The 23,798-nt window shown below is 44.6% G+C and overlaps 1 protein-coding gene across 5 annotated transcripts in view; it reads right to left on the bottom strand.

Annotated features, from left to right (window-relative positions):
* Window positions 1-21,154, bottom strand: part of SEF (HIT-type Zinc finger family protein) — a 47,061-nt gene extending 25,907 nt beyond the window's left edge. Inside the window, exons 1-3 of one of the 5 annotated variants that reach the window (XM_086822136.1) lie at window positions 20,960-21,067; window positions 20,680-20,734; window positions 20,488-20,592 (exon numbers count right to left, since the gene is read on the bottom strand). In XM_086822136.1, coding sequence (XP_086678262.1) covers window positions 20,488-20,592; window positions 20,680-20,730 — 156 coding nt within the window. In that variant the 5' untranslated portion in view covers window positions 20,731-20,734; window positions 20,960-21,067. Of the gene's footprint in view, window positions 1-20,487; window positions 20,593-20,679; window positions 20,735-20,959 lie in introns of all 5 variants that reach the window. The other 4 variants (XM_086822137.1, XM_086822139.1, XM_086822134.1 and 1 more) reach the window with 4 other exon arrangements.
* Window positions 21,155-23,798: the final 2,644 nt, after the last annotated feature.

Here is a 23,798-nt window from a genome sequence, read left to right as displayed (position 1 = left end):
GCATGGGAGAGGTGAAGAACCACCCCCATAGGGGCCAGGAAGGCCTTGGCTGTGCCCACCAGCCATGGGATGGGCTCGAAGGGCTGTAGGCCAGCCCTAGGGCCCCTGGACAGGCAGCCGACACGGCACCCAACCCCCATAGGACTGTATGCTAGGTTTGGGGCAGCCCACATAGGCTGCCCAGCAGCCAAAAGCCATGCGCTTAGGGGCCAGCCCTCCATAGGAGTGATGCGCAGATTTTGATCAGCATTAAATATTATTTAATGCAGTCGTGAGGCTTTTAAAGTCAACCGCCTGGATTTATACCAGCCGACTAGCACCCAATAGGGGTATAAATACCCATTTCATAAATCAGTTACATTCATCTCATATTTCACCGAGTGCTGAAGCCAATCAAAGGTCCAGGACGGCCAAGGAGAAGCTAACGCAAAGGGGTGAAGGATTGAAGGTCAAGGGCAAAGGATTCTCCTCAGCCAATAAGGTTCAAGTTCAGTCTTTTATTTCAGTTTTGCATCATTCTAATAAAAGCAAATACACCATTCGTGGTGGGGGCCCTACAGAGGATATTCAAGACCCAATACTGTGTCCTCTTCTCCCTCTCTCTCTCTCTATTTTTCTCCACATCTACATTCAGTTTTGTGCGTTAATTTCATCGCGACAAGTGTGCCGTTTTTCTGCGGGCTGCATGCCCTCTCACAACATCATCAGAGTTCCCCCACAAGCCACACATGTACATTGTACTGTCATGTCAGGCTACACCAGCCATACATGTACTGTCATGTCAAGCTCCATATGCCACACAGACACACCATGTCAGGCTACACCAGCCATACATGTATGTCATGTCAAGCTCCACATGCCACACATGAACAATAGAAAAATAGAAGTTGTAAGGAATTTTGTGACACTAATAAAAGCAAATACACCATTCGTGGTGGAGGCCCTACAGAGGGTATTCGGGACCCAATACTATGTCCTCTTCTCCCTCTCTCTCTCTCTCTCTCTATTTTTCTACACATCTACATTCAGTTTTGTACATTAATTTCGTCGCGACAAGTGTGCTGTTTTTCTGAGCATTGAAGTTACCGATCTCCCCGAAGCTTCTGCATGTTACACGTGCTTATCTAGATACCTGCTGTGAACTATTATGGTTGTTCCAGATGTTGAGCAATCTTGATGTAATCTCAGATTTTTTGATCCATATTCTTACAAATAGCCAGAGTGCCTTGGCGTTGGGTTGAACTTCATCTTTCTATGGCAGGACCAATTGATTTTGTTGAGATATATTTTGGAGCTTCCTACTTTGGCGGCTTCTCTCCTAGCAGTTGCTTCTCCTTCTTACGTTTAAGAGGAGGCATCTTCCACTATCTTGGAGCCTATTCCTACTTCGAACCTAGCAAATTCAGCTATCACTGATGATTATTTTGTAACTTTGTTCTAGTGGTTGTTTCATTTCCTCCTTCACAGGAGGATTCTACTTCGGTCCCGATACTTGTTGCAGATGTAGAGGAGGTACCACATTTTTCGGAGCTATCTATGGTTACATCTCCTACTAAGGGCTTCTCTCTCCAGATTGATCCTGGTGTTTCGTCTTCAATATCTTCTCGATCTTCTCGCGGCTTCTTCTAGAGACCTTCTCAGTATTCAGATGTACCATATCTTCACGAGCTTTGTGCCTTTTATGAGGAGGTTGTTCCTTCAGACTCTTTGGAGGATTTTTTGCAACGTGCAAGAGTTGGTCCACCCATCTTGTGCTTAAGAGGAGGTGTTGGAAATTATTTCATTCCCAGATGGACTTTCCCATGCACATTCATGCTTGTATCTGGCTCCATATGAAGCCCTGGCTCCATTCATGCTTGTATCTGGCTCTATATGAAGCCCTGCATTGGCATATCTTAGCAGAGATTATCCAGCGTTTTTTCTACCATTTTTTGGTATTTTTTAAAGCTTTTTATAGCATTTTTGCTACAGCCATGCTGTCAGCCTACTACAGCTGGCCGACCAGCATGCTAAGGTAGTATAAAAGGGTTGGCTCCCTTTTCCCTCAGATCATCTCATTTTTCAGCTTCTACAATGATAGACAGCATCTACGGGACTCCCTCATGCTGCTCCACATGATGTACTACCTTTTGTGGTGATATTCAACAATGATCTTCTTCTCTCCTTTATGCTTGTTGTCCATATACAATGTTGTACAGTTCTTGTAGCATTTCTAAGTGGGTATCTCAAAATAGTACCCATTCAAACAGGGATCCCAATGTCATGTGCATCCGTTCATGCCAATGCTCATAGACATGTATATTCTCATAAGCAAATATATGGGTAGATTTAGGGGCAGATTTAGAGCAGATTTTGCAGCCCTACAAGCTCCCGGAAGTGCCCAAGACATAGCCCAATGGTTGGGACACCTTTTGGGCATAGTTTGGACACAAAATATGACTGTTTGGACAATGTTTTGTGGGAAAAATAGGCAAAACCGACTTGATTACGAATTCATTCCTTTTTCCTATAAATAGGATCATTAGGCATTCATTAGAATCATCATTCAAAGATCAAGAGGATCCATTTGTCAGAGTCTGCAAGGCAGCAAGGACACAGTGGTGGATCAACGGGAGCTTCTCTTGTTCGATTGCAAGTAGAGGGTTGCAAGGATCTTTGGTATGCATCATGAAGCTGTGAATCAGCAAGATCATTGTATATATAGCATGTTTTGGCAATATATAGTCGATTAGGTCTCTCTCTCCTTCTCTTTTGTGTCTTTGCTAAACATAGGATTAGCGTTATCTTCTTTGCTTAACGTTAATCATGAACACGCTTCCGCAACGCATGTTACATTGGTATCAGAGCTTAGGTCATCCTAGGACAGTTCTTAGTTTATATTTGGTGCATGCTGAATTAGGGTTTCTGAAATTAGGGTTTGCGTTTTAGGGTTTACGAGCAAGATTAGGGTTTGCGTTTTTGCGTTAAATCTGCATTTTTGCATCAACTTTTTGCTCATTTTCAGCATAGTATAGTGCTAGAAAGTCTAGTTTTCAGCCTAGCATGATCCTAGGGAGTTTAGAAAGCATGTAGAACTCTAGAGTTAAGGTTTTTGGGCTGATTACAACAAGAAAAACAGCAAAATAATATCATGAGTTCAGAGGCAATGGACGATGACTTTGTCACGACTTTGCAGAGTCGTCGAAGACAGGAAGATGAACGATACAAAAGGGAACAAGAACGCTATGCTCAGTATGAACAAATCATCGTTGGGGCCAGGTTTAGGCAACAACTCATAGAAGAGCTTCAAGAAGAGGCGCGTCAAGGCCCACTTCTATACGAGCAAAGATGGACACAGCTCAAGGAGACATGGGCACAATTCATGGCAGCATCAACAAAGGCCAAGAAGGAATCACCTAGGGTTGTGAAGAAGCAGCCCATGATCGAGAGCGTTTACCCAACGAAAAGAGAGCTTCTAAGACAAGAGTTCTCGGGAGACGTGATCACAGAAAGAGGTGTTTCCGAGGAGGTGCCATTACCCGAGATGCACATGCCAGAACCAAAACCAAAGCCAAAGCTAGAGCCAGAAGCCAAACCAAAACCAGAACCACAACTCGCGCAAGTGGATCTTTCCAAATCCTATTTGGAGGAGGATGAGGTCAACCCGATAGTTCCCAAGGAGGTGGATCTCTCCAAATCCTATTTGGAGAAGGATGAGGTCATCTCGACAATTTCAGAGGAGTTTTCAGAAGATCTAAAGACCAAGCCAGAGAACTTGAAGACCAAGTTAGAGAGCTTGGGGATTGAGCCGATGGATATGAAGTGCAATCTTCAATTGGACCAGAAGGAAAACGGAGCAAAGGTGTATGGATTACCCCAGTGCTCCAAGCTTAGCAAAAGGGGATGTCATGTGCATCCGTTCATGCCAATGCTCATAGACATGTATATTCTCATAAGCAAATATATGGGTAGATTTAGGGGCAGATTTAGAGCAGATTTCGCAGCCCTACAAGCTCCCGGAAGTGCCCAAGACATAGCCCAATGGTTGGGACACCTTTTGGGCATAGTTTGGACACAAAATATGACTGTTTGGACAATGTTTTGTGGGAAAAATAGGCAAAACCGACTTGATTACGAATTCATTCCTTTTTCTTATAAATAGGATCATTAGGCATTCATTAGAATCATCATTCAAAGATCAAGAGGATCCATTTGTCAGAGTCTGCAAGGCAGCAAGGACACACTGGTGGATCAACAGGAGCTTCTCTTGTTCGATTGCAAGTAGAGGGTTGCAAGGATCTTTGGTATGCATCATGAAGCTGTGAATCAGCAAGATCATTGTATATATAGCATGTTTTTGTCAGAGTTAGTGCATGCGGAAGCCACACTCATACACACGTAGAGAGAAGGAGAGAGAAGTTGACGCAGAGAGAGGTTGGCGAACAAGTCTGACGTGTATTAGCAATGAATAGATGATTAATACAATGGGTGGGCATGGGTATATATACCCTCACAAGTGAAATGGTCGACTACCACCCCACTTTGAGATACTACTTTTAACACCCTCTCTGTAGCTCATAGTGGACATAGAAAAGAAACCAAGTCGATGTAGATGCAACCATGGACACCTCAGTACTGGCCGGATACCGAATACACCTCGGAAAATGCACCAAACAATCTGTCTCCTCAAGGAATGCCATCTTGAGCTTCAGCTGCCACATAGAATAATGAATTGCAGACAACTCCACATTCATGATCCCCCATTCGTTGAACTGAGAACACACACGTCCAAAAGATCTCCTGAACATTGAACTATCGACACATGACGCCCAAAATTCTCTGACAATGAACTAGGAACTCATCCCATCCATAGTCTGCTACCAATGAACTACGAACTCATCACGTCCATAGATTATCAAGCTTGTTCCCTGCCAGATGCATGTGCCTTGAACTCCGACACACGGGTCCAAATCACCAAAACGGGAGCACAGACTGCCCCTCTCTGCCACTCACATGCCTCTCTCTGGCTGAAGCACGTGGTAGCATCCATCCACCAAGCTAGAATGCCGGAGCATGTGCCAGTGTAGTCCTCGCCACACCGGCAGACGCCGTAGCATCCCTCTTAGAATCACTGTCACTGTCATCCTCGTCAGCTTTGCCTTTGCCTTTGTCATTCGTCGAGCCTTGAGCTTTAGCTTTGGATTTGCAATCCCGAGCCAAATGCCCTCGCTTTCCGCACTTATAACAACGGCTCCTGGACTTCTTATTAGATTCCGATGCAGCATGTGCCGATTCTACATCCTTCGGAACCCGAATCTTTCCTTGGGAAATGAGCATTGCTTCCTCCTCAATGAGAAAAGAGCTGAGATCATCAAATTCCAGCTTTTCCTTCGTGACTTGTAAGCGTAATGCCCTCGAGACCATCTCATACTCCTCAGGCAACTTCGTAAGAACCAAGGCAGCTAACTGGGTACTAGTTAATGCACTATTCATAGCCGATAACTGATCATGGATAACCTTTGCCTTCATTAGAAGTGACTGCATAGAGGTCCCGGTTTCAAACTTGATGGAAAACAACTGGCCGAGAAGGGTTACTGCTCGCATTGTTGAGTCTCGATCAAACATTCCTGCAAGCTTTGACCACATTTCCTTGGCAGTCTTTAAAGTCTGAATGGCAGGGGAAATTTCCTTGGTGAGAGATTCTGCAATCGCCGACATCGCCTTCGCATTGTGAGCATCCCAATCCACAAGAGATTTGAGAAACTCCTCCTCCTGAAGACGTGTGAACCGATTGCTATCCCTTCGGGGACGTTCCTCCGAGCCATCAACAATGTCCCATAAGCCTTTTCTGCTAAACCATAGCCTCATGATCAAGTTCCAATGCGCATAATTGTCTCCATTCAGTTTGTCATCCTTGCTCGAACACGGGAGTCCCATCTCGAAAACTCCGTCCACCTCTTCTCAGTCGACCCGGTCTTCGATAACGCACGTCTCCTCCCTTCGCCTTCTCTTCTCCCAGCCGGCGGTTCTCTTGCGAGTGCACTCCTGCTGCACGAGCGGTGCCACTGGCCTCCTCTTGCTCTGCCGCCTGACGACGTTAGGGTGCCGGACGCGGGCGATGGCTTGAACTTCCGTCTCGAGCGCTGGGCACCGCCTTTGTTGAGACTCCTGGAATTGGATCAATGCCCGTGGCCTTTGCCGTGCTTGGCCTGCTCTTCAAGGTGAGCGAGGTGTCGGCGCTCGTGCGGAAGGGCGATGAGGTAGGAGAAGACCCCGACGCCCAGCAGAACGTGGTGCAGGGGCTTGATACTGCCCGTGTCAATCAACACCAGCCTTCGCCCAGCCGTCGAACGGCCACCGTCAGCCCACTGCCCAGCACTAGCTTGTACACGATCCCCAGGCCGCCCTTGCCAAGAACGTAGGCGGACGCCCGCAGCAACTCGTCCAGCTCGAATGAAAATCCCTTGTCCAGCGCCACCAGCTCGCCTTCGATTCTGAGCTCCCCTCCGACTCCTCGCTGCCCCTTGCACAGCAACTTTCCGTAGCTTTTGCTGGCCTTGGGTGCTTTGGCTGCTTCAAGAAGAAACGCAGGTTTGCAGTCTGCCGCGCGTCTCCTCCCTCGTGCCTTGTGTGTGTCCAAGGATCAGAAGCCTTCAAGCTCTGATACCATGTCAGAGTTAGTGCATGCGGAAGCCACACTCATACACACGTAGAGAGAAGGAGAGAGAAGTTGACGCAGAGAGAGGTTGGCGAACAAGTCTGACGTGTATTAGCAATGAATAGATGATTAATACAATGGGTGGGCATGGGTATATATACCCTCACAAGTGAAATGGCCGACTACCACCCCACTTTGAGATACTACTTTTAACAGTTTTGGCAATATATAGTAGATTAGGTCTCTCTCTCCTTCTCTTTTGTGTCTTTGCTAAACATAGGATTAGCGTTATCTTCTTTGCTTAGCGTTAATCATGAACACGCTTCCGCAACGCATGTTACACCCAAGTTTACTTCAAGTTTTTGGGTGACATTATTCGACAACTTTGGAACCAAGTTGCATCTGTCCAATGCATTCCATCCTCAGACAGATGACCAAACAAAAATCTACAATCAGCTCGCTTTTCATGTTCTAAAATCGTATTGCCACGATAGGCAGTCAAAGTGGGAGCATTATCTTCCTTTGGTTCATGCCATCCTCAATGACACTCATTCATCTAGTATTAATCGGACTCCATACCAAGCAGCATTTGGTCGCCGATTCTCGTTGAAGGGAATGGGTGTTAGGGTTAGGGTTTACAGAAAGTACAAACAGGCGTGGAAACCAACACACCTAGAGAACACGACTTCAGTATGCTTGAATAATGAAAAAGTGAAGTACAATAGCCACATTGAAGACTTAACAGGGTTAGGGTTAGGGTTTACAGAAAGAAAACAGGCGTGGAAACCAATGTGGAGAGTGAACACGACTTCAGTATGCTTCAATGAATGAAAAAGTGAAGTACAAGCCACATGATAGTGACCCCTAAAGGATAAGTGTTCACATGACCGGCCATAAATGTGCCGGGTGGACCAAAACACTTATAAACTGCATATAAGTGAAAATGAACTAAACTGGGGGAAAAAACCTCCACTAACTGAAGTAAAAAGTGCCCCAGTAACCTACTGATGATCACTAGCACTCCTCTGGGTGCATACACAGCATAAAACCCAACAAACCCCCCTGGAGTGATATGTGATCACTGTACATCATCCACCAAAAGGAAACAAATTTAAAGCATTGCGGAATGCTTCAAATTTCGGACGTGGTAATGCCTTGGTGAAGATGTCTGCCACATTCTGATCTGTAGGACAGTAGATCAGACTGATATCTCCTGCCTGGAGTCTCTCCCGAACAAAATGATAGTGAATCTCAATGTGTTTCGTGCGAGCATGAAACACAGGATTCCTGGCCACAGCAATGGCACTCTGACTATCAGTATAGATAGGTGTAGGCTCCTCCACTGAAATATCCATATCAGTCATAAGACGACGCAGCCAAACACACTCAACAGTAGTAGTGTAGGCTGCTCTGTACTCTGCCTCACAAGATGAAGTGGCCACTGTGGTCTGTTTCTTGCTTAGCCAAGAAATGCATGAAGCGCCAAGGAAGAAACAATTCCCACTAGTGGAATGTCTGGTATCAAAATCACCAGCCCAATCTGAATCACTGTAAGCATGTAACTGCATGTCACCCCTCTCAGGATAAAGCAAACCAAGACACGAGGTACCCTGCAAATAACGGAATACACGCTTCACAGCTTGCCAATGTGACAACCGTGGGCTGTGCATGAATCTGCTCAACTGAGAGACTGCATACTGAATATCTGGCCTTGTATTACACAAGTAAATGAGGCACCCAACAGCCTGAGCATATGTAGTGGCATCAAAGGAAACACTGTCATCTTGTAGTGACAGTTTCATCCCAGGCTCCATAGGAGTACTAATAGGCTTGCAATCCTGAAATTTAAACTTCTCCAGAAGTTTAGCAACATAACGTGATTGCAACAACCCAATGCCTCTGTTATCCTCCACAAACTGTATGCCCAAATAGTAATGTACAAGGCCCAAGTCAGACATGTCAAATGTCTGTTGCAGTATCTCTTTAAATGCTGCAATTTTGTCATCATTTGATCCCATGAGCAAGAGATCATCCACATAAAGACTGATGACCAGCAGATCTGTCTCTTCTTTCTTCACATACAAAGTTGTCTCTGATGGACTGTTCACAAATCCCTGAGTGAGTAGAAAAGCATCTATTTTTGCATACCAAGCTCGTGGAGCTTGTTTCAAACCATACAAGGCCTTTTTCAGCTTGCATACTTTCCCCTCATGACCATGTTCTGTAAATCCCATGGGCTGAAATACATAAACTTCCTCCTCGATCTTTATGTCCAACTGGTGAACAACCCAACCACGATGTGCAGCCAATGCAATGACACACCTAAGTGTCGACATACGGGATGTAGGAGCAAATGTCTCCTCATAATCAATGCCCTTCTTCTGTGCATAGCCCTTAGCAACTAGACGGGCTTTGTACCTGTCAATGGATCCATCTGCATGTCTTTTCAACTTGTAGACCCATTTAGTACCAATGGCTTTCTTGCCTTTGGGCAGATCAACCAAATCCCATGTTTGATTCTTTTTAATAGAATCAATCTCATCCTGCATGGCTTTGTTCCAATGCACATTATCTCGTGCATCCACAAATGAATCAGGCTCATCATCATCCTGTAAACTGGCTGCCATAACCAGATTCAAATCCATGATGTGTGCATGCTCATTGGTCCTTGTCTCCCTACGAGTACGACCAGCAAGAGGACCTTCTAAATGGCTGTCCTGTAATGTCCTTAAATACCATCTAGGTATATGTCTAACCTGTGGTGCCTGCTGTCCCACATTTGGTTCAGCTTCTGGCTGATTTGGCTGCTGAATTTCTGCACCACCTACATCATTTGCTGGCTGTCCAGTACCCTCATGAGTTGGATCACCAACTGTGGAATGAAACTCCATGGGTAGTAGACCTTCAAACACATCATTTTCAGCCTGATTTGCCTCATAACCAGCCATGGATAATTCTGATTTTTCATCAAAAATCACATCCCGACTGATGAATATCTTCCTGGATAGTGGGTCATATAACCTGTAGCCCTTGCTCTCACGGCTATACCCAACAAAAATGCATTTTGTGGCTTTATCATCAAGCTTCCTCCTCAACTCTTTGGGTATGTGTGCATATGCAAGGCACCCAAAGATACGAAAATGCGATACAGCAGGCTTGCGGCCATGCCAAGCCTCAAAAGGAGTAATAGAAACCAATGCCTTTGTGGGACATCGATTCAAAATATGACAAGCACACATTACTGCTTCCACCCAAAAGATATGTGGTAGTCTTTTTGCCTTAAGCATACATCTGGCCATCTCCATGAGTGACCGATTTTTCCTTTCTGCAACCCCATTCTGCTGTGGAGTGTAAGGAGTAGTATACTGATGTTTTATACCTCTACTCCCAAGAAAGGAATTCAGCACATGTGACATATATTCCCCCCCTCGGTCAGAACGGAGAGTCTTCACCTTGCATCCTGACTCTGTCTCAGCAAGTGCTACAAAGGCCAAAAATGCATCATATACCTGTGATTTCTGTGTCAAAGGATAGACCCAGCAAATACGAGAGAAGTCATCAATAAATGTTGCAAAATAAAAGCAACCACCTAATGACTTCGTCTGCATGGGACCACAAAGATCACTGTGTATAAGTTGCAACTTTGTAGTTGCTCTTAGAGCCTGATCACGTGGGAAGGAAAACCTGTGCATTTTTCCCAAAATACATCCTTCACAAATGTGATCTGGAGGCTTCTCCATGAGAGGTAGATCTGTAAACATATTATGTCGCTGCATAAGCATAAGACTACCAAAATTTACATGCCCCATGCGAGCATGCCATAACTCCGCATCAACCATAGCTGGAGTAAGAGTGAATGCATGATAAGCAGACTGATCCACTGGCTGAAATGCATCCAACTCATAAAGTCCATGACATAATGTACCAGTAAGCATCAAGGTCAAGGCATTTGCTTTGTCTCTGACCATGCATTTATCATCATCAAAATGGACTTGCATTCCACAATGTGCTAAAGAAGAAATGGACAACAAAGTCTTCTTTATCCCTGGTACATATAAGGCATCTGTAAGGCGGAGAATGGAGCCATCAATGGCTGTAAGCTGAATCTCCCCAATGCCACACACTGGATATGAAGCATTGTTGGCACACTGAACAGTTTTGCCAACAGGGGCAGGGCCAACATGACTAAACAAATCCCTGCGAGATGTGATATGCTTTGAGGCACCACTATCAAAATACCAAGTACATGCATGCTCTGTCATACTGAGTGCCTGTGAAGACCAAGAGGCATCATAGCTGCATGTATAGAAACAGTAATCCCTGTCCTCAACAAAAGAAGCAGTCTCTGGAGGAGCTTTAGGAGCATCATTAACAGACATCCCAGCTTCCTTTGCCTTCTCTTTGGCAATCCTCTTCCTACATTCCGTGATGTAGTGACCTGGCTTCTTACAGTAATGACATTTGCCCTTCTTCTTGGGCTGTCCATCACCTTTCTTGGTATCCTGTGAAGAACCACCATCACCTGAATTTTGATTTGCACTCTTTGGCTGAGATTTCCCTTTCCCCTTTTGACCTGTAGTAAATGCTTGTTCAGCATTTGTGTTCATATTCATATTTTTCCTCATTTGCTCCTCTTGTAGTAAGAGAGCAACAAGTTCCTGATACTTGAGGGGTTCAACAGCATTCCTCATGCTGTGGTTCAAAGAGGTATGGAAAGCCAAGTAAGATCTTGGCAAAGAGTGCAAGATGGTGGACACAAGCTGTGTCTCAGGAATAATCTCATCCACATTGATGAGTTGCTCTCTCAAATCCTGCAACTTGTTTAAGTGGCTAGACATATCATCTCCTTCATTCATTTTCTGATTTTCCAGCTCTCTTTTCAAAAATGAGATCCTAGCCTCATTACGAGCAGCATACATCTGCTCCAAAGTCACCCATGCATTCTGTGAAGTGCCAGCTGAACGAATATGAGGTATAATGGACCTCTGAACTGACAATGCAATGAGTGACAAAGCTTGTGCATCCCTGGCATCCCATGTCTTTTGAGCATTTGTTCTCTGAACAGGCAATGGCTGTCCTGGAGCCTGTACCTGTTGTCCTCGTCCACGAGCACCCCCTTGGGGAGGAGTCTCTGGAGCCAATGGACCTGGACGTGGTTCATCACCACTAACAAAATCCCAAAGACCTTTTGCCACAAGCACATTTTTCAGCATAAAACTCCACAAGAAGTAGTTCGTGCCATCCAATTTGTCTTCCTTAGACAAATATGTGAATACATCACTTTGCTGTTGATTTGCCATTATGCTTTACGCACAATGTTGTACCTGTTTACCAAAAAACCCAATAGCAAAAACCCTGATAACAACTGTACTCCACTGAATACAGTTTACCCAAATCTGCCTGCACTCTCAATCCTTAGAATGTGCAGCTCAATGCACCAATGACTGAGTAGAGCAGCAAATGGCGTACACAATGCCAAAATGCCCCAAAAATGCCCAAATTTGCTGCACCCAAACTGTGCAAAAATCTGTATATTTTCTTGCTAGAAAATCTGCCTGTTGTGCCTGTATATTTTTCTTGATAGAAAAAACTGCTTGTTGTGCCTGTATATTTTTCACAGAGAAAAATAAGACTGCCCAAAATTCAAAACCTGTAATGCTTACCAGCTGAGATTTGAGTTGATTGTTGTACTCGTGCAGGTGCAGTCCCTGTGCAGGTACAGTCGACTTGTACTACACAGTACTATAGTCGGCTCTGACAGGTACGGAAGCTGTACAGGGTGCTGCAGCGTTGAGGCGACCAGGTACAGAACTCTTGAAGGCAGCGCTTGACTGTACACTCACGTACGTAGCAGGTACAGCAGCGCTGACAGGCACAGATTTGCAGGCGGCGCCTTGTAGTACTGTAGGCGCTGAAGGCGTAGGTGTACAGTGGCTAGTACACGTGTGCAGTACACGTGCGTACGTAGCAGGTACAACAGCGCTGATGACAGGCGCAGTCTTCGAAGCAGGTGTCGACTTGCAGGCGAATACCAGCAGGCGGCGTTTACTGTTCGAGGCTGGTACACGTACGCATACAGTACGGGGCTGGTACACGTACGTAACTGCAGGCGACGCCTGTTGTAGTACCTGATTGAAGGCTACGTGCGACTGGATGTACGGGCATAAGGCGCACAGCTGAAGCTGAAGGCGGCGCACTATGGGTGTACGGGCAGCAGGCGCACAGCTGTACGGCGCTCAGAAATACGGGCAGAAGGTACTGAAGCTGCTGTACGGCGCACAGATGTACGGGCAGCAACAGTACTTGTACGGCGCAGTGTACGGGCAGTGCTAAGCAGAGCTTCAACAGCTCTGATACCAATTGAAGACTTAACAGGGTTAGGGTTAGGGTTTACAGAAAGAAAACAGGCGTGGAAACCAATGTGGAGAGTGAACACGACTTCAGTATGCTTCAATGAATGAAAAAGTGAAGTACAAGCCACATGATAGTGACCCCTAAAGGATAAGTGTTCACATGACCGGCCATAAATGTGCCGGGTGGACCAAAACACTTATAAACTGCATATAAGTGAAAATGAACTAAACTGGGGGAAAAAACCTCCACTAACTGAAGTAAAAAGTGCCCCAGTAACCTACTGATGATCACTAGCACTCCTCTGGGTGCATACACAGCATAAAACCCAACACACATGATAGTGACCCTAAAGATAAGTGTTCACATGTCCGGCCATAAATGTGCCGGGTGGACCAAAACACTTATAAACTGCATATAAGTGAAACTGAGCTAAACTGGGGGAAAAAACCTCCACTAACTGAAGTAAAAAGTGCCCCAGTAATCTACTGATGATCACTAGCACTCCTCTGGGTGCATACACAGCATAAAACCCAACAAACCCCCCTGGAGTGATATGTGATCACTGTACATCATCCACCAAAAGGAAACAAATTCAAAGCATTGCGGAATGCTTCAAATTTCGGACGTGGTAATGCCTTGGTGAAGATGTCTGCCACATTCTGATCTGTAGGACAATAGATCAGACTGATATCTCCTGCCTGGAGTCTCTCCCGAACAAAATGATAGTGAATCTCAATGTGTTTCGTGCGAGCATGAAACACAGGATTCCTGGCCACAGCAATGGCACTCTGACTATCAGTATAGATAGGTGTAGGCTCCTCCACTGAAATATCCATATCAGTCATGAGACGACGCAGCCAAACACACTCAACAATAGTAGTGTAGGCTGCTCTGTACTCTGCCTCACAAGACGAAGTGGCCACTGTGGTCTGTTTCTTGCTTAGCCAAGAAATGCATGAAGAGCCAAGGAAGAAACAATTTCCACTAGTGGAATGTCTGGTATCAAAATCACCAGCCCAATCTGAATCACTGTAAGCGTGTAACTACATGTCACCCCCCTCAGGATAAAGCAATCCAAGAGACAAGGTACCCTGCAAATAACGGAATACACGCTTCACAGCTTGCTAATGTGACAACCGTGGGCTGTGCATGAATCTGCTCAACTGAGAGACTGCATACTAAATATCTAGCCTTGTATTACACAAGTAAATGAGGCACCCAACAGCCTGAGCATATGTAGTGGCATCAAAGGAAACACTGTCATCTTGTAGTGACAGTTTCATCCCAGGCTCCATAGGAGTACTAATTGGCTTGCAATCCTGAAATTTAAACTTCTCCAGAAGTTTAGCAACATAGCGTGATTGCAACAACCCAATGCCTCTGTTATCCTCCACAAACTTTATGCCCAAATAGTAATGTACAAGGCCCAAGTCAGACATGTCAAATGTCTGTTGCAGTATCTCCTTAAATGCTGCAATTTTGTCATCATTTGATCCCATGAGCAAGAGATCATCCACATAAAGACTGATGACCAGCAGATCTGTCTCTTCTTTCTTCACATACAGAGTGGCCTCTGATGGACTGTTCACAAATCCCTGAGTGAGTAGAAAAGCATCTATTTTTGCATACCAAGCTCGTGGAGCTTGTTTCAAACCATACAAGGCCTTTTTCAGCCTGCAAACTTTCCCCTCATGACCATGTTCTGTAAAACCCATGGGCTGAAATACATAAACTTCCTCCTCGAGGTCCCCATGTAGAAATGCAGTCTTTATGTCCAACTAGTGAACAACCCAATCACGATGTGCAGCCAATGCAATGACACACCTAAGTGTCGACATACGGGATGTAGGAGCAAATGTCTCCTCATAATCAATGCCCTTTTTCTGTGCATAGCCCTTTGCAACAACTAGACGGGCTTTGTACCTGTCAATGGATCCATCTGCATGTCTTTTCAACTTATAGACCCATTTAGTACCAATTGCTTTCTTGCCTTTGGGCAGATCAACCAAATCCCATGTTTGATTCTTTTTAATAGAATCAAACTCATCCTGCATGGCTTTGTTCCAATGCACATTATCTCGTGCATCCACAAATGAATCAAGCTCATCATCATCCTGTAAACTGGCTGCCATAACCAGATTCAAATCCATGATGTGTGCATGCTCATTGGTCCTTGTCTCCCTACGAGTACGACCAGCAAGAGGACCCTCTAAATGGCTGTCCTGTAATGTCCTCAAATACCATCTAGGTATGTGTCTGACCTGTGGTGCCTGCTGCCCCATATTTGGTTCAGCTTCTGGCTCATTTGGCTGCTGAATTTCTGCACCACCTACATCATTTGCTGGCTGTCCAGTACCCTCATGAGTTGGATCACCAACTGTGGAATGAAACTCCATGGGTAGTAGACCTTCAAACACATCATTTTCAGCCTGATTTGCCTCATAACCAGCCATGGATATTTCTGACTTTTCATCAAAAATCACATCCCGACTAGTGAATATCTTCCTGGATAGTGGGTCATATAACCTGTAGCCCTTGCTCTCACGGCTATACCCAACAAAAATGCATTTTGTGGCTTTATCATCCAGCTTCCTCCTCAACTCTTTGGGTATGTGTGCATATGCAAGACACCCAAAGATACGAAAATGCGATACAGAAGGCTTGCGGCCATGCCAAGCCTCAAAAGGAGTAATAGAAACCAAAGTCTTTGTGGGACATCGATTCAAAATATGACAAGCACACATTACTGCTTCCACCCAAAAGATATGTGGTAGCCTTTTTGCCTTTAGCATACATCTGGCCATCTCCATGAGTGACCGATTCTTCCTTTCTGCAACCCCATTCTGCTGTGGAGTGTAAGGAGTAGTATACTGATGTTTTATACCTCTACTCCCAAGAAAGGAATTCAGCATATGTGACATATATTCCCCCCCTCGGTCAGAACGGAGAGTCTTCACCTTGCATCCTAACTCTGTCTTAGCAAGTGCTACAAAGGCCAAAAATGCGTCATATACCTGTGATTTCTGTGTTAAAGGATAGACCCAGCATATACGAGAGAAGTCATCAATAAATGTTGCAAAATAAAAGCAACCACCTAATGACTTCGTCTGCATGGGACCACAAAGATCACTATGTATAAGTTGCAACTTTGCAGTTGCTCTTAGAGCCTGATCACGTGGGAAGGAAAACGTGTGCATTTTTCCCAAAATACATCCTTCACAAATGTGATCTGGAGGCTTCTCCATGAGAGGTAGATCTGTAAACATGTTATGTCGCTGCATAAGCATAAGACTACCAAAATTTACATGCCCCATGCGAGCATGCCATAACTCCGCATCAACCATAGCTGGAGTAAGAGTGAATGCATTATAAGCAGACTGATCCACTGGCTGAAATGCATCCAACTGATAGAGTCCATGACATAGTGTACCAGTAAGCATCAAGGTCAAGGCATTAGCTTTGTCTCTGACCATGCATTTATCATCATCAAAGTGGACTTGCATTCCACAATGTGCTAAAGAAGAAATGGACAACAAATTCTTCTTTATCCCTGGTACATATAAGGCATCTGTAAGGCGGAGAATGGAGCCATCAATGGCTGTGAGCTGAATCTCCCCAATGCCACGAACTGGATATGAGGCATTGTTGGCACACTGAACAGTTTTGCCAACAGGGGCAGGGCCAACATGACTAAACAAATCCCTGCGAGATGTGATATGCTTTGAGGCACCACTATCAAAATACCAAGTACATGCATGCTCTGTCAAACTGAGTGCCTGTGAAGACCAAGAGGCATCATAGCTGCATGTATAAAAACAGTAATCCCTGTCCTCAACAAAAGAAGCAGTCTCTGGAGGAGCTTTAGGAGCATCATTAACAGACATCCCAGCTTCCTTTGCCTTCTCTTTGGCAATCCTCTTCCTACATTCCGTGATGTAGTGACCTGGCTTCTTACAGTAATGACATTTGCCCTTCTTCTTGGGCTGTCCATCACTTTTCTTGGTATCCTGTGAAGAACCACCATCACCTGAGTTTTGATTTGCACTCTTTGGCTGAGATTTTCCTTTCCCCTTTTGACCTGTAGTAAATGCTTGTTCAGCATTTGTGTTCATATTCATATTCTTCCTCATTTGCTCCTCTTGTAGTAAGAGAGCAACACGTTCCTGATACTTGAGGGGTTCAACAGCATTCCTCATGCTGAGGTTCAAAGAGGTATGAAAAGCCAAGTAAGATCTTGGCAAAGAGTGCAAGATGGTGGACACAAGCTGTGTCTCAGGAATAATCTCATCCACATTGATGAGTTGCTCTCTCAAATCCTGCAGCTTGTTTAAGTGGTTAGACATATCATCTCCTTCATTCATTTTCTGATTTTCCAGCTCTCTTTTCAAAAATGAGATCCTAGCCTCATTACGAGCAGCATACATCTGCTCCAAAGTCACCCATGCATTCTGTGAAGAGCCAGCTGAACGAATATGAAGTATAATGGACCTCTGTACTGACAATGCAATGAGTGACAAAGCTTGTGCATCCCTGGCATCCCATGTCTTTTGAGCATTTGTTCTCTGAACAGGCAATGGCTGTCCTGGAGCCTGTACCTGTTGTCCTCGTCCACGAGCACCCCCTTGGGGAGGAGTCTCTGGAGCCAATGGACCTGGACGTGGTTCATCACCACTAACAAAATCCCAAAGACCTTTTGCCACAAGCACATTTTTCAGCATAAAACTCCACAAGGAGTAGTTCATGCCATCCAATTTGTCTTCCTTAGACAAATATGTGAATACATCACTTTGCTGTTGATTTGCCATTATGCTTTACGCACAATGTTGTACCTGTTTACCAAAAAACAATAGCAAAAACCCTGATAACAACTGTACTCCACTGAATACAGTTCACCCAAATATGCCTGCACTCTCAATCCTCTGAATGTGCAGCTCAATGCACCAATGACTGAGTAGAGCAGCAAATGGCGTACACAATGCCAAAATGCCCCAAAAATGCCCAAATTTGCTGCACCCAAACTGTGCAAAAAACCTGTATTGTTCTTTGCTAGAAAATCTGCCTGTTGTGCCTGTATATACAGTTGACTTCAATGTACAGATGACTGTACTGCGCAGGACTGATGAAGGCTGCAGGCAGATTCGTGGAGGTACTGTGCAGGTACTGTGGTCGTCTATTGAAAGTACGGAAGCTGCACAGTGTCGAGTTGAAGGCAGCGCTTACTGTACTGAAGCAAAGTCACGTTTGTTGCAGCACACGACTGAGTACACAAGGCGACCAGCGTTGAGGCGACCACAAACAAATGCTGACAGCTGCGAACAGTCACAGCTGGCTGCAGGCGACGACTTGCAGGCAGCGCACAGGTGTACAGGTTGAAGGCGGCGCAGTCTTGGTATACGGGGCTGGTACACGAGCGCTGACTGAACAGAATGCAGTACAGCGCTAACAGGTACAGAATGTTGTACGGCGCACTGCTGTAGCTGATGGCGGCGCAGAGTTGTACGGGCTGCAACAAAACTGTACAGCGCAGAGATGTACGGGTGCTGTACGGGCAGCAGCAACAAGAGCTTCAAGGCTCTGATACCAAATGAAGGGAATGGGTGTTAGGGTTAGGGTTTACAAAAAGTACAAACAGGCGTGGAAACCAACACACCTAGAGAACACGACTTCAGTATGCTTGAATAATGAAAAAGTGAAGTACAATAGCCACATGATAGTGACCCTAAAGATAAGTGTTCACATGTCCGGCCATAAATGTGCCGGGTGGACCAAAACACTTATAAACTGCATATAAGTGAAACTGAGCTAAACTGGGGAAAAAAACTCCACTAACTGAAGTAAAAAGTGCCCCAGTAATCTACTGATGATCACTAGCACTCCTCTGGGTGCATACACAGCATAAAACCCAACACTCGTCACTTCTGGCAAGAATGGTATCACCTTCATTGGAGGCCAACAAGACCACCGAAACATTTTCAAAGATTACTAAGTCTGTCAAAGAGCACCTTGCCAAAGCACAGGAAGCATACACCAAGCAAGCCAACAAATCATCAAGACGAGAAGTCAACTTTAGAGAAGGGGATTAGGTATATCTCCAGTAATGAAGCACAGATTGAAGTAAGTGGGCAAACATTGTCCAAAACTCTCCTTTCGTAGCTTCGGACCCTTTCCTATCATTAAAAATATAACTAATGTCTCTATGAAGCTTAAGCTTCCAGATACTTGGACTATGCACATAGTTGTCATAGTACGAAAATACGATACTGTTCGGTATGGTACCATACGGAAATTTTTGGTACGATATGAAATTTGGGATACCGTAAGATAAAATACGTTTTTTTTAACACTTACAAACTTAGACGTTTTCAATTTGAAAGGGTCAAAAACTGCCAATAGTCAATTCGTACCGTAAGAATAGGTTCGTACCGGTACGAGAAACAACTCTAACTATGCATAATGTTTTCCATGTTTCTTGGCTGAAGCCCTACATTGGTCCAGCTTTGCAAGATTTTGTAGATGAGCAACAACTAGACATGGTAGACGAAGCCAAAGTAAGCGAGCCTGAACAGATTTTTGTCTGCAGATGGAAGCATGGATCCAATCGAAGACAACGACAATTCTACATGAAGTTTCAAGACCGAGATACCCATGAAGCAGTATTGCTCCACAAAGAGTTCTTTCCAGAGTATCCCCAACTCCTGGCGGACTACTTGGAAGCGATGAACCTGCCGCCAAGCTAAGCAGGAGAGAATGTCACATGCACCCTACGCTGGAGTGCTGTATGCTATTCCAAAATGGGCTACTTCTACTTCTGACTACTTCTACTAGTTCAATATGATCAAACTCCAAAGAGAAGAGAGATGAATGATGAGCTAACGTGCTATGTTCTTATAAATGATGTTGATATGCTGGTCGGCCAGCTGATTTGTCCTCTAGCATGACATGTGTGACATAAAATGCCAAACTCTTCACCACAATGACTGAAAAATGCTACCAACTCACATAAAGCTGGCGACTCATATTCTACTGCTGCTGACCTGATATATGTGTGTTGAACGGCTACCGACCTGATGGAAGCTGATGAAGATGCCCTAAATCATCTAATAGGAATGCTTGCATTAGGAATATGATCAAGGATTAGCCATGGCATTGCCTTGTGCACGTGACATGGAGGCTCTCCACTATGGTACTTATCTACAAGGTTTACCACATGAGCCATTTGTTTTCCATAGGGTTGCAAGATAATATGAGACACTGCCTTTTACAGTCATGTGCTCATTAGCTTCTCAGGGAGTTCATTACATGTAAACCTAGTCTATCACATACATTAAAACTCTTTCTTTGTTGTAGATTTTGCATATTTAAAATTAACCCTTTTTCAATACAAATCTATAACTTTTTTTCAAAATCCTATTAATGGCATCCTTCTCTAAATAAATTTTTCTAAAAAATGATATAAAAAATGTCATTCTGGTGAACTCAGGTGATACGTTACATACTTTATAAGTGAATCCCCCGAGATTAGCTTTGGTAGGGACTAAATAATTCGTAAGAGATGACTGTTTCCAAAGTCCCATCAAGCATTGTTGCATAAGCAGCATGATCTAATCAAGGAGGGGACATGGACACCTTGTACTATCAGCCTAAGATGCGTCAACAGAAGCCAAAATTTGTCAGACGGTAAAGGTAACCTGTGGTAAGGCACCGGGCAAGCTCGTGTCCAAAAACTTTGAGCAGATCATTTCACTGTTTTTCATGTGATACACGAAACTCTTTGGGCCATCTCGTTTATGAAGGGAAAAAAAAGAGACTGAGAATGGCAGCACCGAGAAACTACTTATTTCATGCATTAAAAAAAAGCTCACAAACGACACCCAAGCGGCCGCTGAAAGGAGTCTGCTACGCCCCTATACAAACAAAAAAACACACACACACGGGGGGAGGGGGGGAGGGGGGGAGACAGAGACCGACCTGCGAGCGGTTGTTGACGTCCGAGAGAGCAGCCCCCATCTTTGGGGCTACCTTGCGCGTCCGAGTTGAAGGTCTGCGCGAAGTAAAGAGATCGTCTTCCATGGCTACTGCGAGAGAGACGGCGTGTGTTTTTTTTTTCCCCTCTTCAAGCGAACATCCACTGAGATTATTTTGTGATTGACTGGCTAAATAATCGTTAACATTATGCACTTTTTTTAAAAACCTTGCAAGATAATCACTATGCATTTTATTTTACTAATTCAATGATACCAACTCTCAAAGTATAAAACCTCAAAGAAAAAATTGAGACACACACAGGGGTCGTCAACACATCACACGAAGGGGTAAAGTCTCCCTCCTGCAAGAGAAAATGTTTCTTATATTCCATAACTACATCCATTTTGTAGACTCTTCTATAGGAAAAGGATTCATTTAATAGAATCACAAAAAGAAGCTTGTTAGAACAATCCGGAGCCTAACTTTAATGCTTGACTTTCAAACATGCCAAAAGGACGTGTATAGCTTCTCTGCAATTGTAGGACCATTGCCCTCTCGCTCACTAAAATAATATAGCGTACAACTTTCATTGATAGTGTACAACTTCACAATCCTTGCATCACAAAAACCAAATACATGTAAGCCTTCAAACAACGTATAAAACTGTGATGACATGATATATTTGAATAGAGTTAATATGCCAGGAAACTTGAAATTTTCTATAGGACAATGACATGTAGATACATAACATACCTGCATATGCAAAGACCAAAATAGGCAAGATACGCACAATACTATGCATACATAGTAGTATAGGAAGATGTGTCAACTAGGCAAGATCAAACATGATATACGAACTAAGATTAGAAGCAGCAACCAAGTAAGATGTACATACATTGTATATCTAGAGAGTGTACATTTAGAGATCATACCAAGTATAAACATTTCAATGTGGTTTACATACATACTATACATGTAAATGGTAGTATACATGTAGATACATAGTAGCAAAGCATGATAAGCTTGAATGCGCCCACCACAAGCTACATAAGACCATCGAGAGGTGATTGGCCTATCAATGGGGGGGGGATTTGTGAGATGTCCTTAAGGAAAGGGAAAAAATGTTTTGAAGAGTGGAGAGGGCTGGTGTTGTAAGTGTCTTCACACCTTGGGGGGGGGATGGGGGGAGAAGAGCTAAGGACACTCTACCCTCACAAGGGTGTGTTGGCTGGCTGGAAATGGGCTTATCTGAGAGTTGGGAGATTTGGGGGGGGCTGAGAGGAAGGCTGCCGTACATTTTTTTTGTTATGAACTCCAGTCCCATGTGACACCCTCTATTCGGCCCGAACCCATGCGAGTAATCCTTTAAGGTACTTTCATACACGCCTTCTGGAGCTATTCGAACAGCTTCCTACACGACCCTATCCCTCGGTGAAGTCCGTTCTCAGTTCTTCTCGGACTTAGTTAATCCAGTCCACTGGGATGCTATCCAACGTCTGGCCTAACATAACTAGGGTGGGGCGATGTGATTAGACGTTACCCATCGCTATGAGTAGTGGATCTCTGCCCAAAGGTAAGGAATACGGTTGGTAATTTTTATGTTTTGGATTGACCTGGTTCGTTCTCGCAGGCCAAGACCATGAAAAGCATACTGCGAGTGGATGGTGAAGTTAATACAATAGATTCAAAAGCATTCAACCTCTCCCGCTTGAAATAATCCAAGCACGTAGCAATAGTACTAGCCGTACTTAATAGTGGCAATATTTTGCGAAAATATGTCGAATTGTCTTTCATACCATTATTATATAGTAGATTAGCAAACGTTATGGGTGCGCCAGCGGGGCAACCGGTACGATGGTTATTAGAAACCGATGGGGTAGGTCTTCCCTCTCTGGTTAGAACCACACGTGCAAGTTTCCCTGCATGTGGCTCGTTCATGACTTCTGGAGATTTACGGGAACTACCGGGCCTGAACCGTGGAATGCGTGTCCCACATAAGCGAACCTTTCAAATCGAACACTGGTTTATGTGTTCAGAGCACGTGGCTTACGTCATATCCTAGTTGCCTGAATTCAAGTTCTATGACGCATCCGAATCCGCTTCAAAATTACCAACCGTTGCACTTCGTCCTTTCGTCCTTCATTCAGCAAGGGTTTCACCCATGCCCTTCACTCTATGAAAGAAGGCCGAAGGTCCGTATTTTGAACCAAAGATTCCCCGGTTGGACGATTATTTGTGTTGACTACGAAAGTCTCGTTGGCATGGAGAACTCCATTTGGCTTTCAGCGAGTTTGGGTCTCTGGAAGGAAATTATGCGCCGTGTTGCTTTACCGTACCGCACTTATTACTCTAGGACTTATAGTGAGGCTCCTCTGATGCGTCAGAGGGGGATCCAATCGCAACGCATCTTGCTCAGCAAGTCAGGTGTAGCCATCCACTTGGGGGAAGTATAGAATGTCCATTGTTGTGTGTCCAGGGCTTATGCCTAGGACAATCCCGAAGAAGATTTGTTTGCGAGCAGCTCGACTTGCTAGTCTGACTACGAGAGTGACCTACTTACCACCACTATACAGGTCAGGGGAGTCAACTGTTTGGCAAGTTCCAAAGCGTATATTCTCTATGACTCACAGGAGTAGGTATCTCCATTTCGCCCATTCCGTTTGCTAAGGTTCCATCGTCCGTCAGCTATAAAAGTAGCCAGCCCCAAAGCTTACTCCAGTTGTCTCATATGAGATTCGGGATCGGGAAATTTCCCAGTCTGTCAACTGCATTCTCCTAATTTTCTTATCCCACCACGATTTACTTTTTTGTGTAGCACACTTGTCGGGGACGCTTCTGCGTG

The sequence above is a fragment of the Cibotium barometz genome, chromosome 28, assembly GCF_041138505.1.
Source record: "Cibotium barometz isolate CiBa-2024 chromosome 28, ASM4113850v1, whole genome shotgun sequence".
Taxonomy (NCBI): Eukaryota; Viridiplantae; Streptophyta; class Polypodiopsida; order Cyatheales; family Cibotiaceae; genus Cibotium; species Cibotium barometz.
Note: the sequence above shows the minus strand (reverse complement) of the source record. Positions and strands in the feature narration are given on the sequence as shown.